This window comes from Erpetoichthys calabaricus, chromosome 7 (assembly GCF_900747795.2).
Source record: "Erpetoichthys calabaricus chromosome 7, fErpCal1.3, whole genome shotgun sequence".
Taxonomy (NCBI): domain Eukaryota; kingdom Metazoa; phylum Chordata; class Cladistia; order Polypteriformes; family Polypteridae; genus Erpetoichthys; species Erpetoichthys calabaricus.
The window spans coordinates 174,853,377-174,878,510 of record NC_041400.2 but is presented as its reverse complement, the minus strand read 5'-3'; the positions used below and the strand labels follow the sequence as shown (position 1 = coordinate 174,878,510).

Sequence of the window (25,134 nt, the reverse complement as noted above, 5' to 3'; positions counted from 1 at the left end):
AAAACACATTGCAAAATAGTGAAAAAGTAGTCTGTTCCGTCCAGTGTAATCTAGTGTTAGATGTTTTAAGTAGTCTGTTTTGGTAAATGGCAACCTCTTTTCTTTTACGTTTATTCTTTAACTGTTTTCCCTCTCACTTCTTTCCCTCACTTTCCTTATGCCTGCCTTCTTCCTCCCATAAGTTTACTTTGACTCTGATAATGAGAAATTTGTAAACCCTGACTTTAGATTAGTTTTGTGGTTATCCCAGGAATAACGCTTGGGGTCAGGAATACACCTACAAAATCCCTTAGCTGCCAGGTCACTCTGCCATCTATCAGTTCCCAGATGAATTGTTTCCCTTATCCCGCCTTCTATTATTTGTACTTTTATTCTCCCCATAAGCTGTATGTAACTGTCTCTTATTCTAGTGTTCTTACAGCAGTTACTTCCAGATAACCTTCTAAAACTACAGGAATTACTGCCAGCTTGTGCCCTCTGTATGCCCAGTTACATGCAGAAAGGCTCTTCCTTGCCAATCTAGTTCTTTTCATTTGAAATAACCTCTTTTTTGTTCTGTACCAGATATGTAAAGATTAATTTACTTTACTAGGTGAAATATATTATTCTTCATTTTCTTTTATTCTCATTTGTCCATAGCCTTCTTCCATTAGAAAATACATGTTACTTGGAAGTATGTGTATTTATTATGCAGGTTAATTTGTATTTGCATTTGCTTGTTAAATAAGTGGATGGATGGCATTCTTTGTAATGAGATTTTGGTTTTATTATGGTAGGTGAGGAATAATGGATTATACAAAGATTAGTATTCAGAAATGACAGCTTGTGTTTAGCTTATGTTCAGCTACTGGAAACTTTCAGTTGAGTTGATTTGTGCTTGGGTTTCTAAAGAAAAGTGTAAGTACACAAACACCCTATGTGCCTTCACAAGGATGTGTAAGCAATCACATACCGTATTATAGGAATTGCTTTATATAACTAATAATCAAGTTTCTTAATATATTTCAATTAGTCATTACTACAATAGATTGGAGATGCTTTAGTTGTTAGTTATAGTTACATAGGAAATCTTGCATCATCTGTCCAGTCAGATAAATGAAACACAGTACAGGTCACTCATATGCAATACACAACAAAACAAGTGTAGACAATACAAATACAATGCAGAGACACATAAGACTAAACGGTCCATGCATGTTATATTTTTTTTTATAAAAATTACAACTACATAATGCTGCATAAGTGTCCAGTGCAATGTAATATACTATGCATTTTTTTGTTATTATACAAGTATAAGTGATCATAATTAAAAACAGTTTTAATATCAATGCTGAGTGGAGAAATAAGACAGTTTGTAGATGGTTGAATGAAAGGTTTTATGTACAGTTTGCTTATTAAGAAGGACTGCAGAGGGTTAAAAACTGCCCTTGAGTTGAGAGGTCATAGCATTGATACTATCCTTCCTAGTCTGACCTTAGTTTGGGAAACAGATTGTGCGCAGGATGAGTAGAGTCACACAGAATTGCCTCAGTCTCATTTCTGCAGCAGTTGGTATATATGGACTCTATTGTGGGTAGAATATAGCCAGTGATGCTCTCTTTCTGCTTCACAGCACTTTGTAGTGATGTCTTCTCTGAGGCTATGGGGTTCTCATACCAAATTGTGATCTCTACTGTCAGTACATTTTAAACTAGAAGTTCACCAGTTTATGGTTCCACATTCCCTTAAACACCTTAGGATATACTGTCTATAAAGACACTGCTGTGTTTTTGATGATGGCAGTGGTATTTTGTGATCAATTTAGTTTCTTTGAGATGTGCAGACTGAGAAATTTAAAACCGCCCATTTTTCTCCACTACTGCCCCATCAATTCAAAATGCTGAAGTCCAGAATCATTCCTTTAGTTTTGTTTTTGTTCAAGACATGCACTAAGTCAGACAGACTGTTAACCTGGCAGGCATAAGACAAAGTTTCACTGTGGCAAATTACATAATTTTTTTTATCGGCAGTGCTTTATATCTTAAGTGTTATATTGTATATTATGGAACAAAAGGGAAACAAAAACACCTTTCTTAGCAAGTGGAGAATTTAAAAAAGGAGGAATTATACAATAGTGGATCTTGTGCTGCTCTTAACAGCAGTGTTCCAGCATGGTGGAGGGAGAAAACCACAAAATTCTCATATACATCTGTCCAAGCTATGGCTGTACCAGATGAGTGTTTCAACTGCACAACTGTCCCAGTGTAAAGGTCTCCGCTTTATGTAGAGTGTTGACGTTCTGATTTTTTCTTAAAAATGAATATCACATTAAAAGCTCTTCATAGAACTAGTCCTGACCTGCGGCTAACAAAACATGTTCAAGCAGAACAGTCTTTGTTACAGATATGTTTGATGTTAGCTTACTTTTTTATTTTATAAAATTAAGTTTGGATGGCAGCAACTTTATTTTATAGTTTAATATGTTATTATTGTGACAAGTGCAGCAAAATTCTTACTAGCATGTGTTATTCAACATGCAACAGGAATAATGTTACTATAGTACAAATATTTTATTCTAGTAATGTAGTAATCCGCTGATTACCTTTAAGATGGACAGGACAGGATACATAATTGACAGTGACCTGTCATGCAGGTATGCTGTGCTCTGCATTCCATAAACCCTAGGATTATTTACCATAAACTTTACAATCAAGGGAAAAATCGAGAATCCAGGCAGCTTTGGAGCATTGGATAAATAAAAGCCCTCACAGAAGATAAGTGGTCTTCACTGGATTGTGAGGAGAGACCGTGCGTGACAATGGAAGAGGACTTGGGGCAAGGATAGCCATGGCTAGTTGGTGTCTGCTGTTATATGGGGTGTTTCTCATGGCCATAACAGAGGGGAGGTTCTACTTCTCAAACTATGATCTTTGATTGTCAGATACACATACCAGTTCTTGGGTTAAACTGTCATTTGGTGTGTGCCTTTCCATCTTGATGTTCATTACTATATTAAGATTATTTTAATACAAAAGAAAAGGCTTACAAAAACATGTACAGTACTAAAACGTGTATTTGCATACTCGTTTGAATTTATTCAGTGACACTAAACATACAGTACATTTTTTATGAAGATTTCATATTGTGGGACTATTGTATCATGAAGCCTTAATCACAATATGAATAGTATCATGGGAAAAGCATAATATCCCATGACTACATGATAGTATGTAGTCTCGGCACTGGTCTCATTGAGACTAATGACTGTTGTGTCATTTGCAGATTTAATTAAATGATTAGTATCATATCTGGCTGTACAGTCTTAAGTAAGTAGTGATTATAGCTTTGGTCTCAGACATCTGCAGTGGTAATGATGTTTTGTTACCAATCCTACCTATCCAATTTCCACCTTGTTAACAAGTCCAGTATTCTGTTACACGTGGAGTTGGGCACAGTGATGATGGTATTCAAAGCTGACCTGTAGTATAAACAAATATCATCCAAATGTATATGGTGCGACGCCCAAGATGATGAAAAGCAGAGTGGAGGGGTTTTGATGCGGCATTGTCCACATTCTGGTTTGGCTGATAAGCATACTGCAGAGGTCCTGAAAGATGGGAGTAATGATGTTGATGTGTGACAGAACAAACATATTTTACTGTTGGTATGATGTTCTTTTTCTGAAATGCTGTGTTCCTTTTACGCCAGATGTAACGGGACATTTGCCTTCCAAAAAGTTCAACTTTTGTCTCATCAGTCCACAAGGTATTTTCCCAAAAGTCTTGGCAATCATTGAGATGTTTCTTAGCAAAATTGAGACGAGCCCTAATGTTCTTTTTGTTTAACAGTGGTTTGCGTCTTGGAAATCTGCCATGCAGGCCGTTTTTGCCCAGTCTCTTTCTTATGGTGGAGTCGTGAACACTGACCTTAATTGAGGCAAGTGAGGCCTGCAGTTCTTTAGACGTTGTCCTGGGGTCTTTTGTGACCTCTCGGATGAGTCGTCTCTGCGCTCTTGGGGTAATTTTGGTCGGCCGGCCACTCCTGGGAAGGTTCACCACTGTTCCATGTTTTTGCCATTTGTGGATAATGGCTCTCACTGTGGTTCGCTGGAGTCCCAAAGCTTTAGAAATGGCTTTATAACCTTTACCAGACTGATAGATCTCAATTACTTCTGTTCTCATCTGTTCCTGAATTTGTTTGGATCTTGGCATGATGTCTAGCTTTTGAGGTGCTTTTGGTCTACTTCTCTGTGTCAGGCAGCTCCTATTTAAGTGATTTCTTGATTGAAACAGGTGTGGCAGTAATCAGGCCTGGGGGTGGCTACGGAAATTGAACTCAGGTGTGATACACCACAGTTAGGTTATTTTTTAACAAGGGGGCAATTACTTTTTCACACAGGGCCATGTAGGTTTGGATTTTTTTTCTCCCTAAATAATAAAAACCATCATTTAAAAACTGCATTTTGTGTTTACTTGTGTTATATTTGACTAATGGTTAAATGTGTTTGATGATCAGAAACATTTTGTGTGACAAACATGCAAAAGAATAAGAAATCAGGAAGGGGGCAAATAGTTTTTCACACCACTGTATGTAGTGATGCAGTAGCTGTGCCTACTGTATTAAGCATAAACGTATTGGATGTTTTAAATATATAAAATTAGGGATGCACAATAATATCGGATTTATATCTGTATCGGCAGATAATAGGTTAAAGTAATTTTATCGGCATCGGACCGATATTGATGACGCATCGGACTAAATTGGACCGATAATTCAAACATATATTGATGACGCATTCACTGTGTTCCGGATGTGACGCTGGGCTACTGTGCGAAAATGTCTGCGGTGTGGAGGTTTTTCAAAGTGAGTGAGAGTGACATAAAATGTGCCATTTGCAACACTTGTTCGACTAATGTTTTGCGCGGAGGGACCAAAGTGCGAAATTTCAATACCACCAACTTAATTTCACACTTGAAGACACACCATCCTGATAAATATACAGAATTCCTCAGAGCAAAAGAGGAGAATCCTGCACCACCGCGCACAAAATCAAAAACTGCAGTTGCTCAACGTGTTGATCAGTTACATGAAAAATCAAAAAATTTGATAAAGATAACCCTAAAGCTCAAACAATTACTGCAAAGGTGATGGAATTTATTGCTTTTGATGATCAGCCATTTTCTGTTGTAGGATACAGGATTTCGAAGGCTGCTTTAGCATCTCGAGCCCCGTTACCAGATACCCAGTCGCCATTATTTTTCTGACATAGCACTTCCAGAGTTACATAAGATTGTGGAAAATCATGTGCACAAACTCCTTGCTGAAGATGTCACAGCCATAAGCTTTACCACTGACATATGGACATCTGATATGAGTGCTATTAGTATGCTTAGTTTAACTGCTCAGTGGGTCGACCGCAAGTTTGAATTGCAGAAAGCAATCTTGCACGCCCAAGAATGCTCTGGATCACACACGGGTGCTGCACTCTTTGTGGCATTTAAAAGAATGTTTGAAACATGGAAAATACCCAAAGAGAATGTTCATGTAGAACAAGACAATGCACGCAACGTTGCAAAAGCTATGGAGGAATGCGGGATCCCAAGTTTGCCATTTAAGGCTCATACTTTACAGCTTGCCGTGAACGATGGCGTACTATCCCAGCGCAGCATCTCGGATACAATAGCGATCGGCAGAAAAATAGTCGGTCACTTTAAGCAATCACAATTAGCCAACTCGCATCTCAAAACTATACAAACTGAACTTGGTATGCAGCCGAAAATGCTTCAGCAAGATGTTTCGACTAGATGGAACAGCACATTCTATATGCTGCAAAGCTTGCTGGAGCAGAAAAGAGCCCTTGGGGCTTATGCCTCCGATTTTGAGTTACCTGCAACTCTAATGCCTAATCAGTGGGGTTTGATCGAGAACATAATCACACTCCTTGCTCCATTTGAACAACTGACAAAAGAAATTTGCCAGTCTGAAGCCTTGGCTTCTAACGTTATTCCCTCAGTTAATGCTTTAAAATGACTGTTGACTAAAAGCGCTCATACTGACTTCGGAGTCAAAACCAGTAAAAGCGCTCTCTTAGAGGCTGTAAACAATCGTTTCATTGAGATTTACACAGAATCCATGTACTGTGTTGCCACTATTGTAGACCCGAGATACAAAAACCGCTATTTCGATGTAAATGTAAAATCACTGGCACTTACAATGTTGCAAGCTCAGATGGAACTTGCATCGAACGAAATGCAAACGACTGAATCACAGATAGATGGTCCACAACAGAAAAGGGCCAAGATAAATGACGAGGTGGCATGCACGCTCTTCGAAATGTACAATGAAATTCTTGAAGAGAACACATTGATGCCTCAGGAAAACAGCCAGATGACAACAGATGTGTTTTTTTTTTTTAATAAAAAAAAAAAAAAGCTCTGTGGAGATCTTTACAACATTGTTTTAAGTAAATAACATGGGCTGTCGGATCAAATATCACTATTCTAACATAATTCGAATGTATAAAACATCTTGGAAGGCAAGAAAGAAAAACGGCAATCGAATGTAAAAGAGTGGTTGTTGGTTTTACCTTGCACTAACTTTGGCTTCATGTTACTTAAGACGTGCTGGACACTATTGTGAGATTTTACAGATCTGTTTTTGCACTTCACTTTTTAGGATCCGTCTATACGTATTTCTAAATTGTTAACCCATATTGTTTATTAGTCATTAGTTAAACGGTCGGCATCTTCTGTATTAAACACACCCATTTTAAAGATCGCTAGTTTTCATCAAACGACTGAGCCAAATATACCCTATGCTTCTTTGCTTCATATTTTTGTTCGGTGAATGTTAACTAAATAGTTTCATAAATAAACACAAACTCGTTTTACATTTTTTTGTTACTTTGAAAAATGCTGTCTGCTAATAATTTATTATAATTCACAAAATACTTAAAAAGACCTCAACAAAATAACATTTAATACACTTGTTTCATTTGTAAAACACTTAAAGGGTCACAATGCTTCAGTTTATTTACTGTAAAAAATAAACACAGGGATATAAGGTCCTCTGGCCTCTTGAGCAATCACTGACAATTTTGTTTGTTTTTGTTTTGAACATTGTCTTTAGAAAGTGCCAGTGTGATTCGTGTCTTATTTCTCTTTGCGTTGCTTTTTGTGGGAGAGCCAATCACATTCATGGAAGCCACTGTTTTCACCTAAGTCTCTGAAGCAATAATGAGCAACTTGTAAGCAGATCATGATTTACAGTAGGGGTGCCCAATGCGTCGATCGTGATCGACCGGTAGATCGCATTGCATTCAAAAAAAATTTTTTTTTAAGATTAGTCTATCACATCATTTCTCAACCTTTAAGTATTTATTAAGTATCGTGCCCCCCTAACGTTTTTTGAAAGGAGCCCACTAATACCAATTTGTTCTTTAATTAATGATATATCATGGATGCATATTTTCTTATACCTACTTAACTTTTATCGACAATTATCTAACTCTATATTTATTTTTCTAGTATCAGAATGTAGTTTAAGTTAATTTGTTTTGGTTTCAATAGATGTATTTTTCATATTTTCGATTCTTTTTTTCACATCTTCGTGCCCCCCATTTTGTTACTTCGCGCCCCCATAGGAGTCCCGCCCCACAGTTTGAGAACCACTGGTCTATCATATATCCTCCCTATGGCATTTGCCACTTGATTGACATACAGGGCGGCCAGTCTGAGATCTCTTTTTTCCTAACACACTGGTCATCCCGCACGCACGATCAAACGCGCGAGCTACTGCAAAACTCCGGCTGTGATCTAGTTAGCCTTCCAATTTATATTGACTAAAGAAGGGATTTAAAAAAAAAAAAAAAAAATTGTTTGGGGAGGGTATGGGCTGGATGTGGAATTGACAGAGGATTTTTTTCTCACAATGTCACAGTCGAAGTGTGTTTGTCTGATCTGTCAATCTATCATTGCTATTCCAAAGAAGGAAAATGTGGAAAGACACTTTCGAACAGTTCATAAAAACTACGAAACTGACTTCCTTCCGAAAAGCGATCCGAGAAAGAGAAAGGAAAGGGAACTAAAATCGCAGTTAATCGGACAGCCGTCATTTTTCACATTCAGCCGAAGTCTGGGGCTCATGGACAGTTTTGGAACTTACAGAGAAAAAGTACCCAAACATGAGGAAATGTGCTACCTCCTTGACTGCATTATTCGGCTCTACTTATTTATGCGAGTCAGCCTTTTCCCACATGAAGATTATTAAATCCAAATACTGTAGTAACCATAAATGTATTGAATTATTATTGTGCCATAAGGGTTATGCAAGGTACAACAACATATATTTTATGTATAAAGTATGCTCAGTGTATATATAAATAAAATGCATGCAGAGGTGGGTAGAGTAGCCAAGTAAGAGTAGTGTTCAAAGTAATATTACTCAAGTAGAAGTAAAAAAGTATTTTGTGAAAAGACTACTCAAGTACAGAGTAACTGTTTGATCATAATAAATGATTTATGTTTTTTAGAAATGTAATAAGACAGACAAAAATATAAAATAATACAATACAGACTACAGTACTTGAGTAATCTTTTCACAAAATACTTTTTACTCTTACTTGAGTAATTTTTTGGATGACTACTTTTTACTTCTACTTGAGTAATATTACTTTGAATACTATTCTTACTTGAGTACAATTTTTGGCTACTCTACCCACCTCTGTGTATATACAGTGCATCCGGAAAGTATTCACAGCCATGCTTTTCTGTTTTTTAAAATTATAGATTGGTTAGATTTATTCCATCAAAAGAAAGAAAAAAAGTTATGTGGTATTTAATACTGCAGACTATAAAACAAAGGATCAGATAGCCAGCCAAATATGGTTGAGCAGAAGCCATTTTAATGATTGTAAATAATATGCAAAAGTTATTATTCTTAAGTGGTATTGCTTATTTCATTGTCATTGTACATTTTACCATTTTTTTCAGTTTTCATTTTTTCGATTATTGTTGAATTTGTTGTATTTGTTCCATCAAAAAGAAAGAGAAAAGTGTTGTTTAAAGAAAAAACCTGCAAAACTGTTTCCCATATAATCAACAAGTAGCCAGCCAAATGTGGCAGATATCATTTGTTTTTAATGACTGAATGTGGTGTGCAAAATTGTTATACAAATAAATGTTCACTTTGTCTGGAGTTCTTGTCCAGACAGATCAAGTCTTATTTTTCTCTGTATCTTATAAATAAGTATATCGGCATCAGCAGATAAGTACATAGACATTATCGGATATCGGCATCGGCCCAAAATTCCCATATTGGTGCATCCCTATATAAAATGCTTAATTATACAGTTGACAGAAGATTTTAAATTGCATTTAGGTTGTTTGTGTTGTTCATTTATTTATTTTCTCCTCAGATTTGGTTGCAATTCCTGATTTCCAAGCCGGCGCTATGGAGAATTGGGGCTTGATAACTTTCAGAGAAGCAGCACTTCTCTATGATAACACATCTACAGTTCTAGATAAACAGAGGGTTACTGTAGTAATTGCACATGAACTGGCTCATCAGGTACCAATATCTCCATTTACTATTAAGTAAATAAAAGGGAAAAAGAATGCATAGAAATACAAACAAACAAAGATGCTAGGCAACTAGGTAGTAATGTGCATGAGGAGATAATTCACTCTTAATGAAGATAAAATTCTGCATTCATCACATTCATTTAAATGCATTGTTAAAATTATAGATCTTGTAGATGATTAAGCCATTTTATATTAGTCTGTCTTGCTTGCTTGTTGTCTTCCTCATTTGAGACTAAGTCAGGATTTTTTTTATTATAGAAACAAATGAAATGCAGTGTAATGTAAAAAAATTGCCTTAGTTTTATACTTTATTGAGAATTTTATGTGTTATCTGAAATTATTTTTTTTTTTAAGTTTTTATACTTTGCATCTGAAATTTGGTCCATATCTGAATGTTGAGGTGGACTACTTTAAATGACATTAGTGCTTTGAGTATTTTTGTATATGTATATATGCATACTTTATACTGTGGTGTGTAAAAAGTATTCAGTCCCATTGAAAGTCATCATAATTTTCAAAAGATTTGTACTCATATTCATCCTTTCAGTATTTTGAATGTGAACTCTTATGCTGTAACAGTGCTTTTCCAAAGTCAAAATAAATAATTTTCTGTAGATATTTAACTGAAGAAGAAGAAAAACTCAAAAGTTAGTGTTTGCATAAGTATTTAAACCTCTGTGCCTTGCAAGCTCCAGCTCTACACAAATGTGACAGTAATTTTACCATAATCAAACATAATTAGGTACTACTTTTGAGTCTCGGATATCTCTCTGTATATAAAAAGCACCCTTTGTAAGGGTCATAGTCTTTGTTGAACAATCAGTGTAAAAATGAAGACAAAGGAGCATCCTGCTGATGTGAGAAGCAAAATCATTGAAATGCACCAAATGGCTACAAAAAATACTGAAGAGTTTGAATGTCCCATTAATCACTGTTGGATCCATCATCAGAAAGTAGAAGATTCGTCGCAGCACCAAGACTCTTACTGGAACCCCTCAAAACTAAACATCAGAGCAAGATGTTGACTGATGAGAGAGGCTACTAAAACCAACACACACTCTCAGAACTCTGCAGTTCTCTGCTGAAACTGGAGTGAAAGTGCATGGGTCCACATTTTCAGAGCTCTCCATAAAACAGGCCTATGTGAGGGTGTAGGAAGAAAGAAGCCATTCCATAAGAAGGTCCACATAAAATCACATATGGCAATTTCTACAAAGCATGAGAAAGACCCAGTTAAGATGTGGGAGATGTTTTTATGGTGAGATAAGACCAAAATAGAACTTTTTGTATAGACTTCAAAGAGGTATGTGTGGCGTAAAACTAACACTGCCCATACCTCAAGAAACACTATACCTAAGCTGAAATATGATGGGCTAACATGTTATTGGGATGCATTTCATGTGCTGGGATTGGGAATCATGTCAAAGTTGTAGAGACAACGGATGGACATAAATACCACACAGTATTGTAGGAGAACTTGTTCCAGTCTGCTATGAACCTGTGGCTCGGGAGGAAATTCATCCTTCATTACAACGATCCTAAGCATAAGGCTAAAGCGACACTGAAATGACTCAGAAACAGAAAAGTGAATGTTTCGGAATGACCAAGTTAAAAATCCCTGATCTTAACCCTATTGAAAATCTGTGGCACTATTTAAAAAGTCCTGTCTAGAGATGCCATCCCACCAGCCTAGATGATCTGTATAAACTCTGCCAAGACGAATGGGGAAGAATCACTCCTGAAAAATTTGCAAAACTGGTATATACTTGCCTCAAAAAAATTAAGGTTGTTGAGCACCTTAAGCATGGGAAAGGTTCTATTTAAATAAAATGTAGTATTATTACTGTCTTGTTATAATTATTAATACAGCAAAAGGGTTGTCGACAACGGTAGGGTTGAATACATATGCGAACACTAACTTTTGAGTTTTTATGATGACTTTGAACGGGATTGAATACTTTTGCACACCACTGCGTGCGTGCCTGTGTGTGTGTGTGTGTGTATATGTATATTATATTTATATATCTTGTACTGTATTCTTTTCCAGATGCCAAAGTTCATTTTTCCTGCATGTGTGGTATTTATTCATGTATCCACTTCTATCTTGCATTCCTTACAGCGCAACTTTTAAATGCAGACAATTTGCAAGTACATTCTCAAGTATTATAAACTAGAATAAGCATCTCCCAATGGTAATAAACATAAATATATTGTGACTGTTCTGGGTTTGCTAGAGTATCTTTGGGAGGACTTTCTTACATTGTCAAAGTTTGGTCATAAATCATTGCTGTCTGTTGCTATATTTATTAACATCATTTTTATTTTTTTTTAGTGGTTTGGCAATTTGGTCACTATGGAATGGTGGAGTGATCTTTGGCTAAATGAAGGTTTCGCTACATTTATGGAGTTCATGTCTGTGCAGTCTACTTTCCCTGAGCTTGAAGTTGTAAGTCTCATAAATTCTCCTGAGATTTATCTTGTGAACATTATTATACACATCAGTTGTAATACTTCTGTACACTGGAAGTGGGCAGAAAGAAAAGACATAAAACCTGAAGTCATTATAGGGGAGTAATTGGAAAAGTAAAGTCTACAACCTTAGATTTAACATTGACCTAATTGTTGAAAAACTATGATGTTCCTGTTAATTTAGAGTTCAGTAAACTTTTAGATATTTTTTTTAATTATAACAATACACTTTTACAGAAACTAATCCCTTGTATGTAATGTGTATATATGTAATGATTCTGATTCAATCATAAAGAAACAGATTATCATTATATAGGGATGCTTTTTTTATATTTGTGATTATTTGGTCGATTAGTATTAGTAAATGATCATAGGCTTCACTGCAGTGATTAAAAGAACTGAGGATGATCTTCGTGGGATACCACATACTAGAGAAAATTTATGTTGTTGCTGAGAGTTGACACTTTAGACCTAAAGAATATAATCCTGTGTTCAAAGGTATGCAATTTGGAAAGTAAGCATTCTTACTCAAGTTTATGAAATTCCTTTTTATCAGTTAGAGAGAACATAACCATGGAATTCCAATAAACATATGATATACTTTATATTCCATTATACAAATAAGATGGTAGTTTCACTTGTACAATTTGGGTTTGTCAAAAGCAAACAACAATGCACATTTTCAATGTAATTTTTATGGACCTTGACCCTATCAGAATATCAGCAACTAAAAGAGAGGTTAAACTTTAATTTCTCACTTCAGTAGCTGTTTATTTGTCACAAGAAAAACTAATAGAGGTGAATGAAATATGAATAGTAATCCTCTATTTAAATATCAATCACTTTAAAAAAAAAATAGGATTTTGTTGGTGCTTAAAAATGAACATATAAGATAAACAATAATTACAGTTTATGTATTAAAATATATTTATCCTTTATATATACTCTGTGGCAACAAAGTTGTACTTGGAAACAGTAGATCAATTTGCATATTTAATGGGTGACTTATAAGTAAAAAATTATTTCAATACCAGAATAGAGTAGAGTATATACATATAGAGATGTATATGTGCTGAATGGAATTCTGTGAATGTCTAACCATATTCATTTCTACACCAAAATACAGTCAGTTTTATTACCAGCTATGGAGTTTTTACAGTACATGAGGATAATGATAACTCACACTGATTCAGTGTGGTGCTGAGGTGTCACCTGATGCACTTGGGTCCCAGTCCAGGTTGTTAGTTGTGTGGTGAGTGTGGCAACACACTATCCGCACATGCTCTCAATAATGATAACCACAAATGTCATGATACCAGAATTTTTGGATTTTAAACCAATTCCAATGAAATTTCATAATACTCTGTACCTAATCAATACCTCGGCATAGACAGAAATCCCTTTCACTGGCTTTTAAATTTAAAAGTAGCTTAATTATGCAAATGGACAATATTGTGCTTTCTTCTGTAGTAGAATATAAAATATATAAATATTAATGCAAACCTCACATTTAAAATTTATGGTATATCATTCAAGTAGTTGCCCAGCTGTCATTTAAGTAAACTGGAATTGTCAGTAGTTGAATTTAATGTGTTTTAGATATGGGAACTCCCACAGTATAGCAGCTTGTGACAGGGATATTATCATAGGGGGATTTCAGCATTGTATTTGTAAAGAATTATGATGATTTTATCTTACCAAGTGCACATTCGAATGTTAATTTCTAATATTTTCTCAAACATAACTGAAAAATACTGCTTAAAGTCAATACTAAAATAAAAATCCAAGCCTTATTATATCTTTACTGTTGAATTTATGAATTCCAGAATAATTCAGAATATTTTCATTTAAACAAGCTCTTTAAAGGTGATTTTGTAACAACATGTTTTTGAAATATGGTTTGTCAGAATCCTGCTGTTACTGTACCTTTCTAACATTTGCTATCATAAGATTTATATTTGCATCATTAGGTTAAAAAAAAAAAATTTAGACTGCAGAATAATATGTAATGGAGAAGTCTAATTAGTTCAACTGTCACAAAACTTGGTGCTTTACTAGGACTCTTTTTTTTTTTTACATTTGTTCCAACTTCAAGGCTCCCTGTGTGAAATCAGCTTAATGTAAAATTGATGAGTCTTATTATTCAAGAATTCTGGTAAAAACAGCCTTTTGTTGTCCTGTTTTCAGAGCAGTTTACTTGATTGATTAAACTTTTGTTATTGCTTAGCCTGTACAAATCCAGAATTAGAAAGTTTAATGGACTGGCTTTACTTGTATTCACGATAGGAGTTACTCTAATGAACATTAGTTTGCCTTTAAAAAGCTAAATGCCATTTTGTCCCAATTGATATAACTGCATGTCCCCATGATGTGTTAAGTAAACACAGCACATCATATTACTAGTGATGTGCTTTGAAGCATTGAACCACTGAATAAATTTTATTTTGGTTTTAACAAATGGAGCAGCTCTTTTCATCACTGGTGTAGACAAGCCAGATAGTCACATCATTTGAAACTTGTTCCTTTATCAAGATTGTACATGATATGATATTATAAAGCGATTAATATCTCCATGCACTTGTTAAAGAATTACAATTTGCATCTAATTGGTGTTGCCCTGCTGCTGTAAAGCATGCACAAATGTTTTTTCTAAACTAATTATTAAACTATTTTCTCATCATTTTTCATATTGATTGTTGTAGTAGTAAATAAAAATATTAAGGAAAAAAATGTTTCTGAACTAACACCATTTTTTAAGCATTATTCCAGCAATTGTCCACTACAATTTTCTTTTCCAGATGTGTTAATATGTTGCTGTAGCACGTGAGACGTTTTGTGTGTAGTTTTTACTCACTTTTATCAAGTATTATTGTGCCTTCCGAAGTAGTAGTAATAATAATTCTTTACATTTATATAGCGCTTTTCTCACAACTCAAAGCGCTCTCCACACAGAGAGGACCCAGGAGGCGAACCCACAATCTTCTTATTGCAAAGCAGCAGCACTACCACTGCGCCATCTGCGTGGATAATAAGTCTAGTTTCAGTCACACATAGTGTGGTACTAACTTTCACTTTTGTATTGATACTGTAAAAAAGCCACTACCATTACATTCGCACCGTTTTTGTATCAACTCAGTACAGAACTCTGTTTTTGTTTTGGGTTTTTTTTTTATACCATCTGTGTTTAACTTGGTTCTAGACCAATATGTCAGGAATTATTTTTTTCTTCTCATGTCAGCCTATTTAAAGATGAGTTTTTTATACAAATTGTAACACTGTTTCTGGTATATCAGTTACTGATGCATTTAATTAAATGCCCTTATATGCCAAGGATATTTTGTTTCTTGAGAATGTTTGTGACGATTTATCTTCTATCTTAAGCCTGTTTCATAAATATGAGAGGTTTTCCAGCTGTAAAGTAAATTGGAGTACATCTGCATTTCTCTCTTTAAACGTCTTCAATTCATTTTAACCATGTGAACGCTGTGCAACCCTTGCCACACAAAACACATCTGAATACTGCACCACCACCCATCCTCATTTTTGTTGCAAAGTTCACTCGTAGCTATCCTCCTTTTTGTGAAAATACACACCAGCTAAAAATTAAACATTCAGTCCTCACTCTAGCCAGGGCAGATTGGAGCATGTCTCTTCCTGATTTTGATCCTTATCATTGGTCCTTTGTCTTAGGTCCTGGTTCTTTCTGGTTTTTCCCTCCTTCTCTTTTTTTCCCCACCTGGCTTTCCATTGAATCTAATCTAGTCTTGCCTCTTCACCTTCTGGATAGTTTTAGTACAAAACAAATTCTGTTCCATGACCTGTAAATTAGATTTTATCATCTCCTATATGTGTTGTGTATTTCAGAAAGTCGAGGTATGTCTGGACTTTTTGCAGAAATGGTGTATGCAGACCATTATCTTTTATATTAATGCTCTCAACTTTGCTGGGCATCCCATTTCCTTTCAATGCTGGTCTACATTAGGAATTTGTTCACTGGACAAGCTGTCAGAGGAGTCCAGGCTTCTTTCATTCCAAGACATCTGCTCAAAACTCTTTTTCCTCCATGTATCGTTTTACTTGCAGTTAGGTTACGTCCTCAAAGCATGCAAAATCTCTTGCCCTCTCCTATCCCTTCTCATTTCTACTGCTCAGTTAAAATCAGAACCAGTTTCTGTCTTGTATGCATATTTTCATGACCGATGCATGAAACAACTTTCTGCCCCACTAAAGTGGGATTCAAATCTGGCACCTTTCTTCCCCCTTGAGCTTGGGTTAAATCTTTAAATGTGGTTGTTACTTTCTCCGAAAATCGCAATCACTAATTTATTCAACCTAAAATCTTAATGAAACAATATTTAATGGGTTTAGCCCCTGACCCTAAAGTTCCAGGTTCTTTTTTTTTTTTTTTTTTCTTTTTCTTTTTCTTATATATTAGTCCTGCCCAAATCATTGTGGTTTTCTATTTCCACCTCTGTTTCATTCACTGAGAATATTACTATAACCTGTTCTCCTCCACTTTTTCTGCATCTGGAATTTTCTTTGTACTCATTCTCACCTCCTAATAAAAAGTTAATTGCATTAAGTCCTGTAGCTGCTAAGATCCTCCTGGCAACATGTTTGACAAATCAGCAGTATTCAGTACATGCCTGAGCGAATTTATTTTTTGATTTATTCTTTTAGAGGCATTAATATTACTTGTCCGTTCACTATATTGTATCTTGAAAATTGAGTTGAGCTCACTAAGTATCGTATATTCAACTTTAACCGTGAAGTGTAGGCCTTTTTCTTCCTTATTTATTTTTGTCAGCATATTTTTTTTTCTTTTAGATATATCTAGATGGGATGGGGTGTTTTTTCCTTCACTTTGTCATTTTGGTGTTTGTTACGTTTTTCATTTGCCTGTTCACATTTATTTTTAAATCAATAAGTATGTGGTAGTGCTGAAGCTCATACTCTGTTCTGTAAACATTAGTTTCACATTGAAATAATGTCTATGAAATAAAAAATTTATGAGATGATATGACACCCTCTTGGCAGAGTTTTACAACTGTATAGATTGACTTAACCACAGCAGCAGCTGTGAAACACCATATTCTTATCACATGGTCATAAACTTTTCTGAGTCTACAGAGCGCAAATGGACAAGATGTTTAAACTGTGACTCATTTGAATCTATGCAAAGTCAAAAAGTTAATTTTTTCTGCATTCAATCCACATTAATCTCCTGATCCCAGGTTTGATTATTGCCTAGAGCCTTTCAGCCTTAGCTTTTTGAGCAGGCTGAGGAGTATGCTGCTTTGGTAGTTAGAACAATCGTTTTATTCCCTTTTTAAATATAGCCAGTGACCAGAATTTGTCAATCTCAAGGTACCATTGTGTGTTTGATACAGAAATGGGTGTAACCAAACTTCACCTGTAAAATAATCAGTTTTTAAGGTCTGACTTCATCTGTCCTTGCAGGTTCACAGTTCTAAAAGGTTCTACCAGTATTGCCAACTCCATGGTGGAAATGCCTGTTTTGGTTAGTAGTGTGTTGCAGAGTGTGTTCAACCTCTCAGTGATATACCACAGCTAACATTTTCTCAGAAAGCCTGGATATCATTTTACCTACATTTACCAAATTGTCATACACTTTGGTAGAAAATCTTTGAGGTAGCAGCGGAATTCTAAAATATGGTTTTGTCAGAATCTTCCTTCGCAAAAGCCTCTTTGTCCATTACTTCAATAAATCACACTTTTTTTTAGCGTCCTGCTTACTTTTTAGTCAAATCAAAAGGCCTGTATGTTATCATTGCATTTAATAGCTGTTTCTTAAGTAGCATGAGTGCTGTCACTCACTGTCTTGAGCATGAACATTTCAGACTCCGCATCCCTGAAACTCCATGACTTCTGGAGGTAAGAGTTAAGTTCATCCTAAAGAATAATATATACTAAATATTTACTGGACCCCTAACTACCATTTTTGAGCTTTCAGATTTGTCGAAGAAATACTATGTTAATCTGAGTCACCTCAACACCAGGGGCCTCATGTATAAACAGTGCGTACGCAGAGAAATGTTGCGTACAAACATTTAAACGCTTAAATCGCGATGTATAAAACCTAAACTTGGCGTAAAGCCACGCACATTTCCACGGTACCTCATACCCTGGCGTACACAATTTCTCCGCTCGGTTTTGCAGACTGGCGGCACCCAGCATCAAAGCAGTGCTACTGTTCCTGTGTGGTTACCCTTTTTCTTGGAGCCACATTCCTGACATGGCTTTATAAATACACTGAAACTAACTGCATATTGTTTATTAGTGTAATGCATCTGATTGTAATTAACCTGCAGCAATATAATGGTCCAGAGAATAGCCATAGTATTCCAAATACCATAACTGCTTTAGCGTTGTTACTCTCACTGCATCTTCTTCTTCTTTTTTCATCTGCTCCCGTTAAGGTTTGCCTCAGCGGATCATCTTTTTCCATATTACACTCACTGCACCACTCGGAGTATTTATATCACTGTATCTGAGTGGGGAATCACAGCAGCAGCTGATCAGAAAGAGAATTTTCGGTATACAGCATCAAGCAGATGCTGCCTCAGCCACGGCAAAACACTTCAAAGCCTTTCCTGTACGGACCTCGCGGTTCAGAAAAACGCACTCAATCACTCCATCAAGTGCTCCTTGTAGAACTGTTTGTACTTATAAGTACAATCACCTCACTGTAAACTTGCACTACAATTATAATATTGCACAACCTGCGCCACTTTATAAAGCGCGTATTTATATATGATGACAATATCATTTTTAAGATGAAATGCAGCAAAATATGTTGATTATATTATACAGATAAAACTTTAACTTCATTTAAATAATCTGTATTGTTAATAATTAAACGTGTGAGGACACGGTGCCGCAGCGCTAGCTAGTTCAGGGATTGTTCCTGCCTTGCACTGTATTCTTGCTGGTGCTGACGCGACACTGGAACGATAGATGGATAGAATAATTAAACATGTACTGCGAAGATATTTCATTGTTCCTTAAAAGTTTTGAAGAATCGGCGTTCTAAGCTTACAGTTGGCTTCACGTCTATTACAGAGCTGATTGTGTGGCGATTGGGTATTTGGAGAAAGAAAAGTAAGGACAGGAATTGGAGGTTAGTATGTTTGAAAGAGACTGTACTTCTGTAATAAATTATTTCATCGAAGGTCGCGCATGGCGCAGCAAGCCTCTTGCGTGAGACATGAACAAGCACTGCGCCACCGTGTTCCCATGTTTAATAACATGCTTTCAGTCCTATCATCATGAAAAAGATATCACGTATACATCTCAGTATTTTAATTATTCAGAGAGCTGTAATGTCACGAATTTAATGGATTATGTGAACTGTCGGAGAAAGAGAAAGCCCGTTTAAGAAGCAGGTAGTGATTCATACACATAGAGCACATAGAAGAACACATACAGAACAAAGCATTTAACGTGCTACTTTAGTTACGATGGGATTGGAGAAACTAGTAAATTAAACAATTTTAAGATGAAGTTTATGATGTTCTACTTTAATGGCAAAATAAACGTGATTAAAGTGGAAATTTCGAGATTAAAGTTGACATTTCATGTATTTTTCCCACTGTGCCTATTTTTTTTGTCTGTACCCTAATAAGCTTTCATATGACACTCAGACGGTGGGCTACGACTCGCCTTTTCACAGCGACTTTGATATGCGACTTCTTTTTTATTTCGGGCACTGTGCGACTGTGTGAACTTGAGCTTTCGAGTTTCTCCGACACTCTGTCACTTGATCAACTTCCTTTTGTTGTTTATATCACTGTTTAAACCAACAAATAGTATGTTTTTCTTTGCCTCCACTTGGTATTCGCTGAAATTCTTATATTTTCCCTCGTGCTTTTCCCATTGTCTTTTCACAGAAGGCTGAGCTTAAGGGCTATTTATATTGATTTGCATATTCAAAGAGGCGTAATTCTGGGAGGAGTTGGGGCGGAACAGAAGGCGTGTGCACGTGTGTTACTTTTCACGTTGCTCGGGATTTATGTAGCGGAAGAACGTGGAAGTTTACGTACGCACAGATTCCTGCATCTGGATTTTTCTGTGCGTACGCACATTCCCGCTTTTGTGCTTACGCCATGTTATAGTGCGAGTTCTACACACTGCGTTATACATGAGGCCGCAGGTGTTTATAAGATGGACAGCTTAGCTCCTCACTTTACCCAAGTATGAAGATCAAGACCATATGACACAGCTGGTGTTGATCTTTGGTCCAGGGTTCTGTGTGTTAAGGCAGTGTCTCATTACAGAACTTCTAGTTGTTGGGCATGGCTGACTTGTCAGTTACAGTTGCTGATCTTGTCACTGGACCATGTCAGCCTGAACGGCTGAAAATTGCTTGGCATGTCTACTTTATTGATTGAGTGCCAACCTTCCAGTGTATTCATGTCCCTTTTTGGGACAGCCAGTAGCATGCTGCCTGATGGACCTAGTGCTATATGACACAGGTACAGCAAGTTCAGCCACAATCTTGGCCCATTATTATAAGCCTTATTCTTCGTTTCTGCATTATATGCATTGTAGTTCCAGATGAACATTCATTGGTTGTTGACTCTTGTGCACACAAATCCCACCCCTACAATTAAAGGCAAAGTCAAACCCTTTTTATTTTGTCAGAATGAGTTGCAGACTAGTTGGACTGAGTCGCTCGGCATGTCACAATATGCACCTAGCTTCATGGGAGTATACCATTTACTGCTTTTGACTCTTAAGATTATGTAAATGAAGGCTTATGACTGAAAATTGTTTGAAAAGTTAAGTAATGTTACATGGCCTTTAGGTACACTTTTGAGTAACCTAGGTTTCATATTTAATTTGTCAAGGAAGTTTAGTTCAGAACCCATATAAAATTAACTGCCTTTTTTCAGATTATGGTGGCTTTATTACCTATTCTTACTTGTTTTAGTGATCGCCATTATGTCTCACACACTGAGGCCAACCTCTCATCCATCACTACAAACTGTTTCTAGGCATTCCCTAGGAAGCCTTACCTTCAGGACAGTTTCCATGTCTCTCTTCAGTTATTTCTGTAAAAATATTATTTCCTGTCAAAAATATTGTCTCTTTCATATGAATCATTATAGAGGTCTGTTTTTACAATGCTCTTTATCAGAGTCAAGGGATTCACTGGATGGATGTCATTTTCTGTTTCATACCAAAGCAATGATTCTAGGGAGGTATAGATTTTTAGAAATCTCCAAAATTTACAGCTGGATATGAAGGAACAAACATTTTTGTGCTAGTATTTTTATAGTAACATAGTTCTTGTACATTATCTGCAATCTTTTTTATAAACAAGGAATAGTTCTCATAAATTCAGGACTAGTTTAATAAGTGAAATTTTGGAAGTAAAAAAAATGATCTAATGTTTAATCCAGACAAGTTCTTTTTTTGTTTAAAATTAAAGAATATAACACAGATTTTGTGAAAATGAATTACTGCTTTATTTTTATTTTAATCATGTAGTGAATGAAATAAACATGATTGCATTACATGTTACCTACACCACTAAAACAGATGATATATGCAGGTAATGCGTCCCTATTAATTAGATTCTTCCTCCTTTTATCTCACAGAATGATGATTTCTTGATGGCTCGCTTCAAGGCGATGGCTAAGGATTCATTAAACTCCTCTCATCCCATCTCATCTTCTGTAAGCACTCCTGAAGAGATTGAGGAAATTTTTGATTCAGTATCCTATGAAAAGGTATATTTCATTGCTGAAATGATATGTTCTGTGATAATCTGTAAGTAATAAAAGTATATATTAATTACAGCGTGATAATTGATCATTTCTCATCAATAAACACTTCCTCCTTTTTATGACCCCACTAAGATAAATGTACAAATCATTGAGCTGTAAATAATGAAACCACCAGCAGTACTTGCCATCATCCTAAGCCTCACACACTGCTTCTTGGTTATGAAAGCATCTCCTTGGCTGTTGAGATGCTGCAAATTCAGGATTGCTTCTGCTAAGTTTATATTCTCAATGAATATATTACTAATGATGGCATGGAGGCATACTAGTTTGAATTCAAGACCATTATACGTTTGCATATTCTTCCTGTGTTTTTGCTAGTATTTTTCTGTAGATACTCTGGTTTTCCTTCCACCTCACCAAAGATTGATAGCAGCCTTAGCTTAATTTTGAATTCACCCAATATTAGTCTGAATTTGGGTGTTAGATGGGTCTTGTAAAGGCACACCATCTAGGACCAGTTCTTGCCTTGCTCCCAGTGGTGCTATGCTCCTTGTGACTCTGAAATGAGTTTTGTAGGGTCGAGATGGTCATGTTATTTTATAAAGGACAATTTTATCTTCTCTGCTGAAAATGGCTTTTAATCGAGTCACTTCTAAAACATCACTTTAGCTTTCTGAACATTTAGATTTTTTTTAGCATAAGTTGTAAAATATGTAAATACCTTTTTGACAGAGAAAGTTGATCCAGAATCATTTTGTGGATAAAATAAAACTAAATGAGAATGACCAGGACTGTATTTGAAATCTAAATATTTGTTACCCATTACCCAGGGAATTTTCATTTTCACACACAAGTAATAACTGCAAGCAAAAACAAATCTCTATCCCACAGAATGCTGCATCAACCTACTTAAGTTTTCTTACAAGAAAGGAATTCTGTATATTTTTTTAATCAGAGAGTGAGTTTTCTGAAAAATGTTCAAGTGTTAAAGGCATTAAAATATCAGAGTGTCATTAAATGCAACATAACTTTCTTTCACATGGACAATGCTAAGATTAGGTTAGAGAACATAATATCAGCATGTAGAAAAGAAATTGAAATTATTCCTTTCCAGCAATAAGCCCTAAGGGTCACTAGATCTGACTTCATTATTTAATATTATAAGTACCTTCCTCACATTCCATAATAAAAATGTTTTGACAAGTATGAACTAAATCACTTAAGAATTCTTGATAACTCAACATTGTTCTTAAGCCTGTACTATATGATTGTTTGATCAATAATTTCAAAAACTGCTTACATCCAACAACATAGTAATTGTAGCATTTCATCTATCAAAGGGTATTAAGTCATTAGTAATATAGCTTGTTGCTGTTTTTAGGGGACAAAGCCTATCTGAAACAGAACAGGGCCAGTAAAAAGGGCCCTATTGAATCACTGCAGCAAGTATGCTAGCCGAGTCTTTAATAATTTAGTTGAAACTAGTTGTAAGAGACAGGTTTTTTATTTTCATTATAGAAATTATTGGATTGAATTTCCAGCCTTGTGAAGTTACATTTGCTAAATCAGCATATACAAAGAGTGATTCTTCTTACCAATATATTTCTAGGGTGCTTCTATTTTGTTAATGCTGAAGTCATGTATGTCTGAAGATGATTTCCAAAATGGCATAATTAAATATTTAAAAAAGTATGAAAATGGAAATACAAAGAATGAAGATTTGTGGGAGAGCATGTCCAAGGTAATACAACAATGCTATTTTTAAATGAAGCTGGAAATGTTAGAAAATGTACTTTTTTAGTGTGGCATATTTGCATGAATTTTATTCACATTCCATCCATATAAAATTTTTGTTTTTGACCTAGAATTTTCAAAGGTTATCCAATTACATGCAGATCATATTCTATTTTAAAGCAAACTACTTCTTTGTTTTTGTGTGCTGATTTCATTCTTTTAGTTCTATCCCTATTCTTATTGACTTTGTTTAAAAGTACTCAGGAACTGTTAAAATTAAGAAAATGGGACAAATCGAGTATTCATTGCATATAAATTTCCATAGCTTTTGAAAGTAGTTCCTGTAGCTTATTCAGTTAAATTGTGACAAGTGGAATGTTATGGAATTATTCAATAGGAGATTTTCTCACTAATGCCTTATAAACCCTATTTAGAAAAGAAAGGTGGGTAGATGTCTTAGTGTGTTTTTAAAAAGCTTTTTCTTTAATTTTTATTTGCTAAAGTCACTAGATTAATATCTTTATGTATGTGAATAATTAAATCAGTGTTTTTTTTTATCCTGGTTACTTTGTGAGAGAGCATTTTACATAAGTGATATTTTAAGTACAAGTAACTACACATTTTTATATGAAAATGGACACACACAGTACCCTGTGACGATGCGGGTTCGGCTCCATGCTCCCATCTGCTGTTCAGGAGCCCTTGAACCCGTCACTGTCGGTAATGTTACCGATGAGCTAGACAGTGAGGCAATAACAATGGAGCAAGGGGATGGTGCAAAAGTGTTTTTATTAAAAACAATCAACAAAACAAAAAGAAACAAGTGTTCAAAGTAAAGTGTTCCAATAAATAAGTGCAGTGTTACTAAATGTCTTCATTAAATAAATAATCCATTAAAAGATGATGAGGTTAAAATGTTGCTGAAAGCAGTCCTTTAAAATACAATTAAGAGCCTGGTGCTACTTTTACACTAGCGTCTATTTATTTATCTAAAACGGGCCTTTGTTGAGAGCTGTGGACCCGCTATACCACATACCCCTGCATCTTAGATTTTCAGATTTACAGTATTCAGTATTTTCAGTTCAAGCATACAGTGACAGTAAACTGAAGAAAATATACATGTCCACGTTCTAAAAGAGAAGTAACTATTATAGAAATACTGTCTTACCTCATCTTGTTTCATTTATGGTTATGATGGTAGTGTGCAGCTTTGCATGATGAATGTGAAACCTTATAGGGTAAAAAGAGAGACCTTCATTGCTCCAAAAATGAATCTGAGTGCTAAGTATAAATACCAAAAAGCATTCACAGTTGAAAATAAATGAAGAACTACTTTATATTTGTAGTGATTATCTGAATAAATTACAAATTTGACAGGTCACAGATAAAACATCAAGCATCTCCAGGATGATGAAAACGTGGACTGTACAGAAAGGATTTCCTCTTGTGACTGTTACGAGAAATGGCAAAAATGTATCTTTTCAGCAGGAATACTTCCAGCTGAGTGTAGACCCAAAGAATTCCACCATCAGGTATAGTAGACTTAAAGTATGTAATTTGAGAATATGTATAAATAAATCTAGGTAGATTTATTAGTCTGCTTAATTGTGAATATTTTT

At 35.5% G+C, this 25,134-nt stretch overlaps 1 protein-coding gene across 1 annotated transcript in view; it reads left to right on the top strand.

Annotated features, from left to right (window-relative positions):
- The window catches only part of lnpep (leucyl/cystinyl aminopeptidase), a 117,118-nt gene that overhangs the window by 66,435 nt on the left and 25,549 nt on the right, over window positions 1–25,134 (top strand). Inside the window, exons 6-10 of the mRNA XM_028805735.2 lie at window positions 9,395–9,546; window positions 11,893–12,006; window positions 21,653–21,784; window positions 23,391–23,522; window positions 24,893–25,047. Of these exons, the coding sequence (XP_028661568.1) occupies window positions 9,395–9,546; window positions 11,893–12,006; window positions 21,653–21,784; window positions 23,391–23,522; window positions 24,893–25,047 (685 nt within the window). The remainder of the gene's footprint in view (window positions 1–9,394; window positions 9,547–11,892; window positions 12,007–21,652; window positions 21,785–23,390; window positions 23,523–24,892; window positions 25,048–25,134) is intronic.